Here is a 14,019-nt window from a genome sequence, read left to right as displayed (position 1 = left end):
ACAGGCCGCTTCCCGTCTCATACCTAGTGTTAAAAACACTCATAATATCGTCACAACAGAGCCCATGGAAATTAATGCTACTTTTAAATGGTTTTACTCTTCACCTTATAAATCTGAATTTCCTGCAGACGATACTAAAGTGAATGCATTTCTTCAAGACCTTTGTAACCCTGTTAGTGATTCGAATACTGCCATGCAACTGGACTCCCCACTCTCTTCAAGAAATTTGAATTCAGTTAAAACTATGCAGTGTAACAAAGCTCCTGGCCCGGACGGGTTTCCAGTTGAATTTTTAAAAATGTTTATTGGAAAATTAGCTCCATTGCTTTTATCTGTGTTCAACGAATCCTTGGAATGTGTCTTTGCCTCTGACTCTGACACAAGCCACGATAGCTCTGCTTCTTAAGGAGGGTAAGGATCCAAGCTCCTGTGGTTCTTATAGGCCGCTGTCTCTGCTTAATGCAGATGTAAAGGTGTTGGTGAAAGTAATGGCATCTCGTTTAGAGGACATTATCCCTTATATTATATGTGAAGAGCAGAAGGGTTTTATAAAGGGACGTCAGATGTTTTTCAATACCCGTACGCTCTTTAATATAATTTATTCAAAGCATTCGGCAGTGCTTCCTGAGATTGTGATTTCATTAGATGCTGAAAAAGCATTTGATAGGGTTGAGTGGGAGTATTTGTTTGCAGTCTGAGGAAGTTCTGATTTGGGGATAAGTTTATTTCTTGGATTCGCCTCCTTTACTCAAGCCAGGGTTCAGACAAACGATACTTATTCTGATTATTTTACTCGGACGAGGGTCTCGTCAAGGTTGTCCTTTATCGACTCTGCTTTTTGCTGTCGCTATCGAACCTCTGTCTATCGCATTAAGATCTTCTCCCTTGTTTAAAGGAATAGTTCGATACGGTGTAGAATACAAATTGTCGCTATATGCTGATGATTTGTTATTGTATGTAACCGATCCTGTTGCCTCTATGCCTGCTGTCTTGGCTGTTCTGGAGTCCTTCGGTGTTGTCTCTGGTTATAAATTAAACTTGGATAAAAGCGACTGTTTTCCTGTCAATACTGCAGCATTTTCTCTCCAACAGTCAGATTTACCGTTTCGATTTAGTCAGTCAGGGTTTAGGACTTGCATTACCCAATTTTCAATTCTATTACTGGGCTGCGCACATCCATAAACTCTGCTACTGGGTTAAATCTCCTGGATCTTCTTGGTCTAAATTGGAACTATTGTCGTGTAGGGAATCCTCTTCACCTGCTTTACTTTACTCCTCTTTACCTACAAAACTCTCCCTATATACTGATAATCTAGTTGTCCTCAACACTTATGACTTGGTATCAGTTTAGACGGCGCTTTAAATTTGTAGGTGCATCCTCTTTGTGTCCTTTAGTCAACAACCATCTATTTCCTCCATCGTGTTTGGACTCCACATTCTCAGTGTGGGATGACAAGGGTATTAAACAAGATAGAAATTTGTATTCCGATGGTGTGTTTGATAGCTTTGCCAATCTGGCATCCACTTATGACCTCTCTGTGACTCATTTTTTTTCGGTATTTTCAAATTCGGAATTTCGTTTCTAGATGTTTTCCTGATTTCCCCTCTGTGCCTCCTGAACAGGCTTGGGAAAGCTTGTTTTCAAACAATCCACATCAGAGAGGAATGATGGAGCAGAAGGGCTTGCATGTGCCTTTACTAAATTCAATAACTTGACTTTTGATAGGTCACTTATGCACATACTTGCTCACTAAAATGGCGGGTGCTTGTGTCTTCTTGTTCAGCTTCTTCTTTGTCGGTTGACAGTGTTGTACTTGAGCGCCATCAAGTGGTACTTTTATGTAGCTTCACCGGCTCCGGGCACGTAAACAAAAGTGTGAATCTCATTGGGCGGCCGGTTTCTGCTGCTTTTCCGCCACATGTTTTATGCCCGAGTGTGAAAACTCATTGACAGCGACAGGGGGCGTTCAACAGACCGTTTTGAACCGTCCCCGTGTGAACAGGGCTTTAGGTGTTCATTGTGTGCATTGTAGTGTGTTGTTCCTGCCGTGGAAATTAGACAACACTCTCAGACTCGTCCTCTGAAGGTAAAAAGGTTTATTACAGAAAGATGGTTAATACAGGATAGAATAAAGCAGGACAGAATAATGAGAGCGCTCTGAAGCCCTTGTACTAAACCACTACTATAGATATGAAACTCGGAGCATGACATCATTCTGTGTACCGATAAGAAGCAGTTTGAGGCAGTTCAAACAGGCTTTGTTTTAGGATCTTAGATGATGTTTAGACGAGCCTAGAACAGAAGAACATGTTTGTGTCTCTGTAAGCAGATAAACATTCTGTACTGATCTCAGTGACATCACATGGCCTTCTGAGTGGTTATCCTCACATGAGAATGAAACAGAACAAGAACAAAACTATTTCAAAGTAAAAATGAATAATTTCCCTCACAGTGTAATGAACAGAATCTGTTGTTTGTTAATAACTGGAATCTGTTCTGGGAGCGTCCTAGGTTGTTTCGTCCTGATGGCCTGCACCCCAGCAGCCTCGGAGCGGAACTGCTGTCTGACAACATCTCCAAGACGCTACACTCCAAGTGACTGTCTACCGTAAGCACATCATCTACAATAACAACGTTCATCATAAGCAATGTTCAATTAATAGTCCAACACCTGTAGTACATTCTATAGAGACTGTGTCTGTTCCCCGAGCTGTACAAATACATAGACAATTTCAGAATGTTTGTTTTAGTAACCTAATTAACCTAAAATTAGATCATACTGAATGCACATCCAGCACCTTTAATCTGAATAGGACTATTAAACATTAGATCTCTTGCGTCTAAGGCTCTTATTGTTAACGACATCATTACTGATCAGGAATGTAATTTAATGTGTTTAACGGAAACTTGGATTAAACCAAACGAGTACCTAGCATTAAATGAAGCCAGTCCTCCTGGATACAGTTATGTACATCAGCGTCGTTCAACTGGGAGAGGACGAGGTGTTGGACTCATCCATAGTCAAAATCTAGTCGTCACACACAAACCTTGTCATAAATTTAATTCTTTTGAAATTCTTTATACCAGCATAACTTATGTAGCCACAAAAAATAAGTCAATTCCTCTAATTATTATTTACAGGCCCCCAGGGCCATATACTGAATTTCTTAGTGAATTTGCAGACTGTATCTCAAACCTGGTTGTGTCTGTAGATAAAGCATTAATCGTCTGTGATTTTAATATTCATTTTGATAACCCAGAAGACCCTCTGAGAACAGCGGTTGTGTCCATCTTAGATTCAGTAGGGATTAATCAGAACGTAATCGGACCTACTCATAATGGTGGTCACACTCTTGACCTCATACGTACGGATTAAATATAGAAAATATTGTAAAACTTCCACAGTCTGAAGTTGTCTCCGATCATTCTTATCTCGTTCATAATACGTATGGATCGTATTTCCACCTCGCCACCGCATAAAATGTACTTTCACACCAGCTACTGCACCGAGCTTCATCAATAACCTCGCCCAGACATCAGTTAGATTTGGATCACCGTCTGATCCGATAGAACTCGATCAGGCGACCGAATCAACGCTCCGCTACACGCTAGATCAGAGGCACCTCTGTGCTAGATAGATTAGAAAATGTTGTTGGCATTAAGGGAACGGTCCTCTCCTGGCTCAGGTCTTATCAGACCGATCGTTATCAGTGTTGGAGAAGATTTTTGATAGAAATAAAACACATGGGCAATAAAATATGGAGCATGAGAATTTATTGAGAATAAGGGAAAGAACAGAGTCACACTCTCTTCCTTATAGACAATGTCTCTTAAAAGTTAACTACAGCAGGCGTAGGGCCTGACCAAAAAGAGGAAGTGCAGCACACAGCACACACACCCAAGAGCATGAACACACACACACACACACACCCAGAGTAATCAGAATAACAACGTAATTTCTAATGATTATTTTACTAAATCATACAGTACATATGCTAATAACAATGCAGAAAAAGCACACAGGTGATAAATGTCCTCACTCAAATACATTTATAATCTGAGTAATAACCCGAAGTATAAAGAACTGCAATGGGTATTAACTGCATTACCTTGAACAAACATCTTCAAATACCATACAATGCTTAGTATAATGTGTTGCAAATAGAGCTGCAACAACTAATCCATGATAGTTGATGAAAATCGATAATGAAAATCGTTGACTGCACAGCCCTCCTCCCGGAACGGTCATCGACGCCGAAGTCACGTGACCCGAGTGGTGTATTCAGGCATAGTTCATCGTTCTTTTTCTCTTTCTCTGGCGGTCTTTCTGATCGCAGCTTCAGGTTGCGTTCGGTGTGTTTTAAACGCTGACGGCTTGATTTGTCAGGTACGACTTCATCGTGAGTCAAAGTGCACTTCAGCAGCGTGGCCCCCGCTCACTACACACACACACCTGTGTTCATACAAGCCCACTTTCTACACAACCCCGGATCATGCTGATTGATGATGTAAGGATTGAGGATGTGGTCATTTTCTTTAATCGCACGTCTATGATTAGAGAATCCGCATCGTGTGATCAAAAACGGAGAACGCGTGTTAATTTGTTAACCATTAAAACCAGTACCATTATTGGTTCTTAATGGTATCCACTAGACACAACATGCCACCAAAGCAACAAATTACCAGTAGACCTACAGGGACATTACAGATTCTATGAGGGCTTCTGTTGTGATTGTTTTTTGTTTTGTTTTTTTCAGCAGGGAAATTCCTATTTCCATTTTGGGAATAAATCTGAACAAAGTGTAACCAAATAATGAGCTAATAAAATTATTTATATGTAATTTGCATTCAGTCTCTCACTCTGGCAACAATGAGAAGCTGTGTTTTTCTTTGTTTATTTTACTTTTTTTTTTTTAAACTGTACAATATCTGGAGGGAAATACTAAAATAGTTTTATTTGATTTAAATGTATTAATATTTGACATCATTGCCTACTGGATTTCCTTTTTTATTTTAGTAATAAATCATAGCAAACTGTGACTAAATTCATAATGAACTAATTAATGCATAGAAGAAAAAAAAAAACGTTTCAAATTGCACTCGATTGTTCAATCTGGCAACAATGAGAAGCTTTTATTAGTATTTATATAAACTTCTTGGGGGGGGGGGGGGATACTAGAAAATAAATGTATTAGATTTAAATTGGTTAATAATTACATTGTGGATTCCTTTTTTTGCGCCTTTAACCAACAGTTGAATAATTTAATAATAAAAGTGCAACATATCTGAAATTAATATAAAATATTATTTATTTGTTTACTTGTTTGTTTAAACAAAAACAACTAACGACAGTTCCCCTCCCTCCTCACCATAAGTCAATGGTGCAACAAGGTATCTGGACTAGATGACCTATCTGGCCTTTGATTAGGCCTACTGCATCTTCTGATGGAGATGTACAACGAAGTGCGTGAGTTTAAGTCTTTTAAACTCACGCACTTCGTTTTACATCTCCATCAGTGTTCCTGTAGTTGTTGGCAGCTCAGCGGGCGAGACGTGTGGCTCTGATCGCTCGGATCAATAGTCTAAGGCTGGAAGTTCAGTGCATAGGGTAAGTCAACACCTGTTTCAGTGTTTATTTACAGTCACAGTGTTTAACTCACACTTCACGTGCAGAAGAAGGAGGACAGGGTGAAGGAAATGCGCCATACCGTGGCGTAGGGCACGGCCAACAGGCTGCAGCTCCAGACCCGGCGGTAGGGATGCACAATTCAGCTAATTAAAACTTGTCTATTTTTTTTTTAAACTACGTTCAACCACTCTGCTAATGATTCATCGGTGACTCGATCACTTGAGTTTTATTTTACTGTGTTTATATTGTTTGGGGAGAGTGTGTGTTCTGTCCATGGATAACGGTTTAGATGTACAACGAAGTGCGTGAGTTTAAAAGACCTGTGCTCCTGTAGGTGTTGAGAGCTCAGTGAAAAAAAGCATGATGTTTGAATGTGTACATATGAGTAGAATATTTGTTTTGTGAAATAAATGAAAACAAATGTTGATTACGGTTTTAGGGAGGCTGGTTTGCCTTTGAATAAAAAGTTTAGGAGGTAAAGCGTTTTTTTAAAAAAAGAATTGCATGTATTTCCTTCTAAACATAAGCCTTTAGGATGTAAAAATGGTTAAAAGAGCTGTTTAAAAAGGATAACCCATATTACATGACTTCTAAGCAAAGATCCTTTATGAGGTAAAAATGTTAGTGTTGGCTAAAAGAATCGCCGTATTGTTTAAACTAGAAGATAGGTTTTCGCAAGATGTCTTCCATTCGCTTGTTTCACATCATATGAAAAAACTAAACTTAACTCCGTGTATTTTTTGTATTATCATTTTGGTGGAAAAATTTTTTAGACATCATGGCTGGAAATGCACAGCAGGGCAACCAGCAGGCTGTACCACAAGACATGGCGGCGAGACGAGCGTCCCTGCAGACTTTAATTGATGATGCATTGCAGGAGCTTCAGAACGTTGTGTAAGTGCACAATTTGTAGTCAACACCTGTTTATCAGTGTTTATTTACAGTCACCGTGTTTAACCTCACGCTTCCTACCTCGTTAGGCAGATCATGTCTGAGGTCAAGGCACTCATCACTCAGATAACAGATATGTTAAAGTAACGTCTGAACTTATTCACTCTTATTCTCTGTCTCTCTCTCTCTCTACATTCATTATGAACCGGTTTCACTGACTGTGTTTAACGTGCAGGCTGTGTCCTTGGAGCATGTGACTTCTATTTCGTCTGTGTGTTTTCAGAAGGAGGTGGAAGAGAGGTGTTGTTTTTTTGTTGTTGTTGTAGTTATTGTTGTTATTGTTGTTTTTGTTAAATAAAAGGTTTCTTTAAACAACCAACACCTGCCTGACTGTACGAGTTATTTACATGAACGTCTTGCTATTAGGGATGTGAAAGTGATATCATCTTTTTGTACAGAGCATAATGGAACTGAGGCATCAGGAATCCCAAATCTAGTAATGAATGGGCAAGGATTTAAATCTACTCTGAGAATAGTGGACATGACAGTAAAGAAACCAGTCCAAAAACCATGGAGATCAGGGCAGAAGAAAAACATATGGCCAAGATGACAGGGAGAGCCATGGCATTTATCACACTTGTCCTCTACTTCTGGATATATTGCAGAAAGTCTCGACTTGGACAAATGGACTCTGTGTAAAACTTTGAGCTGGATGAGTCCAAGACGAGCACAGGAAGTGGTAGACTGTATCCTACCTATAGCACGTTCCCAACACGCTTCACTTATCTGTACTCCTAACTCCATTTCCCACGCATTCTTAATTTTGGTACTCGCCTCACTACCTAACGCCAGAATGAAATCATAAATCTTAGATATCATTCCTCTCTGATGTGGATTGAACCCACTCAAGACTGTCAAATGCTTTTTCAGCGTCTAAAGAAATCCCAATCTCAGCCGAATGCTTTGAATAAATTATATTAAAGAGCGTACGGGTATTGAAAAACAACTAATATCCCTTTATAAAACCGGTTTGCTCTTCAGATATAAGGGATAACGTTCTCTAAACGAGATGCCATTACTTTCACCAACACCTTTACATCTGCATTAAGCAGAGACAGCGGTCTATAAGAACCACAGGAGGACGGATCCTTACCCTCCTTAAGAAGGAGAGCTGTAGTGGCTTGTGTCAGAGCTGGAGGCAAAGACCCACATTCCAACGATTCGTTGAACACATAAAAGCAATGGAGATAATTTTCCAATAGATGCTTTAAACAATTCAATTGGAACCCGTCCGGGCCAGGAGCTTTGTTACACTGCATAGTTTTAACTGAATTTCACATTTCTTCAAGAGGGAGTGGGGAGTCCAGTTGCATGGCAGTATTCGAATCAATAACAGGGGTACAAAGGTCTTGAAGAACTGCTTTCACTTTAGTATCGTCTGCAGGAAATTCAGATTTATAAGGTGAAGAGTAAAACCATTTAAAAGTAGCATTAATTTCCATGGGCTCTGTAGTGACAATATTATAAGTGTGTGCGTGCTAATCTTAAACAAACCTGTGCGTGTGCTGCGACGGGAAATACCGGTTTAAAGCGTGTTCGCGTTAAAGTCTTGCTGAAGGTGTTAAATATGTCACAGAGCCACACTCACGAGCGTCATAAACCGGTTTAAAAAAATAATAATAATTTCTGTTCCTTTGGTGAAAACTTTCAGAGCGTTTTAAATCTATACCAGCCTTTTGTAAATGTATAAAAAAGTATATAATCCGTATATGTAAAATATTTAAATAAATAAAAAAGCAGTGCTCGTGTTTTTACAGGAGGTGACATTTTGTAGGAAAACGTGAATAGTGAACGCGCCTCTGGGACGTGCACTGTAGGGTTGACAAAAGGCCAAAAACGCTTTAACAACAAGTTTCAGCTCCAGTTAAAGGAAAGTGCTGGACTCAAGTAGTGTTTTTCCCCCTACAACGATTCCTAGATAACCGGTTTAGAGTGCAAGTAAAATATACTAACTTGTTGATTTGATCATATCACATTCCACAACACTGATTAAAGCTGAGGTTCTGATTCTCACAGGGGCCTCTGTTACTGACTGTTTAATACTGTCTCAGTTCTGAGATTCATTTAATGTTCAGTCGAAGTGAATAAGTTTCATATTTAGTGTAAAATATTCGTGTAATCCACCTGTTTCTAAATTACATTATATAGCACATCTATCATGTGCACACTGAAAATTCAAGTCCCAGATGTTTCTAAAACTACACACAACCGTGTGTATATATGTATGTATGTATGTATGTATGTATGTATATGTGTGTGTGTGTGTGTGTATATATATATATATATATATATATATATATATAGGGAATCACACACACACACCTCTACTGCATCCTCCAGGAAACACGTGAAGGAAACCTCACCTTTCCCGGCTTCTAATACACTCATTCATCTGCTTTAAATATACTTTTTTTCTACACATCCTCAATTCACAGCACCTGTTAATTCTTTATTTCCTTTTTTCTACATCACTCACTCTCTCTCTTAAACTCTCTCTCTCTCTCTCTCTCTCTCTCTCTCTACTAAACTAATTATACACAACCTCAGCTCACCCTTAAGATAGAACCGTTAAGTAAAATTTTCCTTCAGTCATCAGAACAATACATTAACTCTGACGTGTTTGACTGATAGCATTTCGCTTCCGTTCTTGCGGTTTTGTAAACATAGAGCATACGGACGCTCTGATCGCAGGCTTGATCTCGTATAGCTCGTATCTTTAACCCTGAAATTACATGGTTTTAAGCTAAATTAAGCTATTTAGATCGTCAACACTGTACGAAACATTCCCAATAAAATCTTGGACAAATTCTGTAACAAATTCATGCGCGTTCTCCGTTTTTGATCACACGATGCGGATTCTCTAATGATAGACGTGCGATTAAAGAAAATGACCACATCCTCGATCCTTACATCATCAATCAGCATGATCTGGGGTTGTGTAGAAAGCGGGCTTGTATGAACACGTGTGTGTGTGTGTGGCTTTCACCTGCCAGTTGTAATACATGTGGCAGAGTTTGTAGGTGAGTCTCTGCTTGTGGTCTGGTTTGAGGACACTGCTGTCATACACCACGTTGTAGTGAGCGGGGGCCACACTGCTGAAGCACACTTTGTGACTCACGATGAAGAAGTCGTACCTGACAAATCAAGCCATCAGCTTTATAACGCCCCAAACGCAACCTGAAGCTGTGATCAGAAAGACCACCAGAGAAAGAGAAAAAGATCTATGAACTATGCCTGAACACAGCACTCGGGTCACGTGACTTTGGCGTCGATGACCGTTCCCGGAGGAGGGTCGCTCAGTCTGGCGTTGAGGAGAGCGAAGAATCTGGAAGAGATGCGTTTCTTCACCACCAACACGGTCAGTTTGGGCCTGTACACAGAAACACTGATGGCTGAGAGAAAACCCAAAAAGTCAAATCTGTTTTATGGAGATGTGTCGAGTCTCATGCGTAATCTTCACCCATGGCCTTGATGGACTGCGTGAACTGAGGCACTTCGTAGTCGACTACGCTCAGCAGCACGCCGTCGCCCACGCCATCTCGGTACACCACGATGCGTGACGGCAAACATTCGTTGTATTTGAAGTAGGCCTTCAGCGCAGCTGAGGAAAAGAAATCAAAACAAAAAGCCATGTCTTAATGCGCTTCTTAACTGAAGCGACAATTCTAAAATCGCTCACTTTTTCTCCCACGTTCCGTCAGACTGCAGTGTGAGTATTTCATCCTGAGTGTAAAGTCGGTGTAACGAGGTCATTTATGAGCATGATGTTCCTCCCAGACTGCATTTAGCATACAGAGCACATAGCATACAGAGCATGGCCCAGACCCTTTATGAGGAGGATGAAGGTGGCGGTAGCAGCGAGGAAAACAACGTTCAGAGGATTCAAGACTAAAAGATTGTGATTCTGTCCTTCAACTGGAAGGAAATGGAAATACAGAGAAGAGTGTGTGAGATTAAGAGAACCAGCTCAGGCCTTAGTAAAGAATCCTGAGATGCAGGAAGTAGTGTTAAAAGTCTCTGAAATTTCCCACCACTGAGCTGAAAAACTCTTGTTGGATTCACAATCTTTACTGATCGTTTGTAGTGGTAACAATATGCAGATATACGAGGGATTAAAAATATCAACAAATAAAGAAACCATGAGCGTGCTGCTATATGTAGAAAGATTATCAACCAACGACAGGATGGTGCAATGTGACGCACCACGAAGCTAAACAGGTCTTCCTGATGCTTTTTATTCCTTATACCACAGCAATTTGACAAACATTTTATTCATTAAAAGAACGATATTGTGCTTTTTCTCTCTCCTAAAGTTAAACCACAAAGGGTAAACGATAAACCACAAAGGGTAATGCCCTCTCTTCTGAAGACTGGTGGAAAAGTTCAAATCTAAAATCTAGTTCATTAAACACAAGCCTTCTTAAAGCTGTTTACAGAGTCCACACAAGTCATGCTTTAAGTACCTGGACATGCCCGGGTTGAGGCTGGCCACCAGTGCACCGATGGATCTCTTTCCTGCGGCACTGTCGTGGTATCAGTCGATACCAACATCATCAGGTGCTTCAACTGAAAGAGCAGGAGAAGTCACTAAAACAATGTTTTAATAGAATAACATCAGGGTTAGGAGGTGCCACTGTTGATCAGTTACAAGATCAGATATCCTTTTAAGTGATGATTTTGGTTGTAGTTGAAATCACAATGCCGGATATATTTCAGTTACTTGAAAAACTCCCAGTGCTTGAAGAACAGAACCGTACCGGGATCTCGACGCTCCACAGCTCTCCTTCCATCTTGCAGTTCACCTGCAAGGAGATCTTTGTGGCTATGGTCATGAGGGTCTGAGGTCTGCTGAGGGTGCGAGCCACCACACACTGGCTTGGAGTGGGACAGTCCGCACACAGGTACTTCTTCACGCAATCATATTTATCCTTACGGTTGGCTAACAGGATCACAACCACCTTACACACATGATTTAAAGTGAGTGATTCAGAACAAGAAGTAATGGTAATCTGTAGACTGAGGCTGTTAATCTGAAATTATCTTATGCCATATGCTTAGACCCATAAAAGGATATACTGTGACAAAAATCACATAGAAGCAGTTGCACTGCACTGCGTGTGTCACATCACAAAAGGTGAAACGACTTTAACAAAGAAAATCAAACAACAATATCCGTAAACATTCAATTTAATAAATAAATAAATAAATAAAAACAGTTTCATTTAACTTATTTACTAGAAGTGTCATGATCCTAGCTTTTATTTTCCTTAATCGAAAGCTTGAGTAACAGCCGATACCCATCCGATATTGTTTTCTTTAAGATCTACAACGCTCATTATTTTAACTGAAGCACTCGTTTACCATTAAACTTTCATACAGAAACCCATACATAAAGTATGAATATAACGAATTCAATCCTAGTGAAAGAACAGTCACGTCTCTTACATGCATCAGTTATATGATGTGATTTCTGTTATCTCTGATAGCTGATCCACCGTTTTTTTGCTGCTATCAGGTCCTGGATCAGTGCCATGTAGGGATGCATGATTATGGCCAAAATGATAATCCCGATAATTTAGATTAATACTGAGATCTCGATTATCACGATTATTCAGTGATTTTAGTGATAACATTTTATTGCACTTTCACATTTATTAAGTTTTCTCATGCCACAATACAACACACAAGTAGGCATGAGAAAACTTGAGCTGGTCAATTATGACAGAATTTCGGAACATAGTGTGAGCCATGACACATTAATTTACCTTCTGATAAACTAAATCTAATATTTTCAGTTCATTTTACAGACTGTATGCACAAAACAACCGTTAACCTGTTCACCTCGTAAACAAATAAAATACACCTCAATGTTCAGTTGTTTGAAGTCTGCTCCTCTTAAATATATTTAAAACTACACTATTAGACATTTCCACTCTCCTGGTTCTGGGCTGGAGTCAGTTCTCGAACCGCTCTGTGTGTATTGTGTAGATATCTGAATAATCTCATATAGGATGTGATTGAGTGAGTTCATTTACCCGTCAGATGCAGAGCGCTTTAGTTTAATGGTGTTCATTAGGGATGCTCCGATCAGGATTTTTTACAGATGATACGATCCAGATACCAATCTTTTTTTATTTAAACTTTAATCAGGAAGTCTATCATAAACAGTTAAATGTAAGCTCTCTGCTCATGGACACTGTTAACTGAATTAAAATAATAGCATGATACTGTTGGTTAATTGATAAATAAACAAACATAAAATATTTATTTTTAGATATCTTAAAAACAATAGAGTCCTAATTAAAAAGTAGACTAACACAAAATCCATATTGTGGAAAAGTGATCCATATTAGGAAAAAGGATAATAGCTTTCAATGAAATAGCGAACTAAGCTTAATGTCAAATTGATATTAAATGCAACCCATAGTAATTAAACATTATTTCATTCATTTATATTTAATGAAGTTATATATATATATATATATATATATATATATATATATATATATATATATATATATATACTATATCTATATCTCCAACCATCCAACCTGGAGCCTGTCCCAGGGAGCATCGGGCACAAGGTGGGCTACACCCTGGACTGTCCATTGCAGGGCACAATCACATACACACTCACACATCCATTCATACACTACGGACACTTTAGACACGCCAATCAGCCTACCATGCATGTCTTTGGACTGGGGGGAGGAAACCGGAGTACCCGGAGGAAACTCCACCGCATAGCAAGGGGAGCACATGCAAACTCCACAAACACAGGGCCACGGGACTTGAGCCCGACCCTGACGGTGTGAGGAAAACGTGCTAAACACTAAGCCACCGTGTGCCCAAACAATATGTATGTATGTATGTATGTATGTAGTATGTATGTATAGTAATCTATATATATATATATATATAAATATATATAATATTATATGATATATATATATCACACACACACACACAACTATATATATACATATACTATCTATATTATATTATATATATATAAAATGATTTATTATAACTAAAGCACATTTTCTTTCTTTACATTTTAGTATTTATTTTTGTTTATCAGTTTTAGATCGGTTCCCAAGTACAGTGTCCATGTCTGCTGATAAATTTTGTGGGGGATTAAATTAAAACATGGAAACTGGAGTTGACTTTTCTAGTGATATCTGGCAACCGTGAGTTTAAATGAAGTGAATTAGAGTTATGAAGGAGGGCGGCAGTGCACTGTATGTTACAGACGGAACAGTTGTTATCTTGATTATGATTGGTGAGGAATTTTTAATAAAGAAGTTTGAATTAAACCCACCTTATAGCGTGTAATGTCATGATTTCTCCTCACGCAAAGCACTGGAGCTCGAAGCGAACGTGGCAGATCGAGGGCTAAAATGCTAACTCCGTTTCTGGGTTTTGGCACTACAAAATG

At 39.2% G+C, this 14,019-nt stretch overlaps 1 protein-coding gene across 3 annotated transcripts; it reads right to left on the bottom strand.

The window, feature by feature from the left end:
* Positions 1 to 9,833: 9,833 nt before the first annotated feature.
* On the bottom strand, positions 9,834 to 11,622 carry LOC128630646 (piwi-like protein 1). 3 transcript variants are annotated; one of them, XM_053679040.1, is made up of 4 exons: positions 11,339 to 11,622; positions 11,045 to 11,168; positions 10,042 to 10,182; positions 9,834 to 9,951 (listed from the first exon to the last, which is right to left on the bottom strand). In XM_053679040.1, exons 2-4 carry the CDS (start codon positions 11,050 to 11,052, stop codon positions 9,834 to 9,836), a joined length of 267 nt encoding a protein of 88 aa, XP_053535015.1. In that variant the 5' UTR covers positions 11,053 to 11,168; positions 11,339 to 11,622. The 3 variants fall into 3 exon arrangements, with proteins under 3 accessions (XP_053535015.1, XP_053535014.1, XP_053535012.1); XM_053679039.1 differs by having other exon boundaries at positions 9,862 to 9,951; positions 11,045 to 11,147; XM_053679037.1 differs by lacking the exon at positions 9,834 to 9,951 and having other exon boundaries at positions 9,996 to 10,182; positions 11,045 to 11,147.
* Positions 11,623 to 14,019: the final 2,397 nt, after the last annotated feature.

This window comes from Ictalurus punctatus, unplaced genomic scaffold, assembly GCF_001660625.3.
Source record: "Ictalurus punctatus breed USDA103 unplaced genomic scaffold, Coco_2.0 Super-Scaffold_100058, whole genome shotgun sequence".
Taxonomy (NCBI): Eukaryota; Metazoa; Chordata; class Actinopteri; order Siluriformes; family Ictaluridae; genus Ictalurus; species Ictalurus punctatus.
This window is presented reverse-complemented; position numbering and strand designations above follow the sequence as displayed.

Bases quoted from the DNA above. Each gene is read 5' to 3' on its own strand.
- LOC128630646 (XM_053679037.1), bottom strand. From the start codon at position 11,413: ATGACCATAGCCACAAAGATCTCCTTGCAGGTGAACTGCAAGATGGAA. The intron at 11,148-11,338 runs GTACGGTTCTGT...CTGCTCTTTCAG, and splicing joins TGTGGAGCGTCGAGATCCCG to TTGAAGCACCTGATGATGTT. The intron at 10,183-11,044 runs GTACTTAAAGCA...TCTTTTCCTCAG, and splicing joins CTCAACCCGGGCATGTCCAG to CTGCGCTGAAGGCCTACTTC.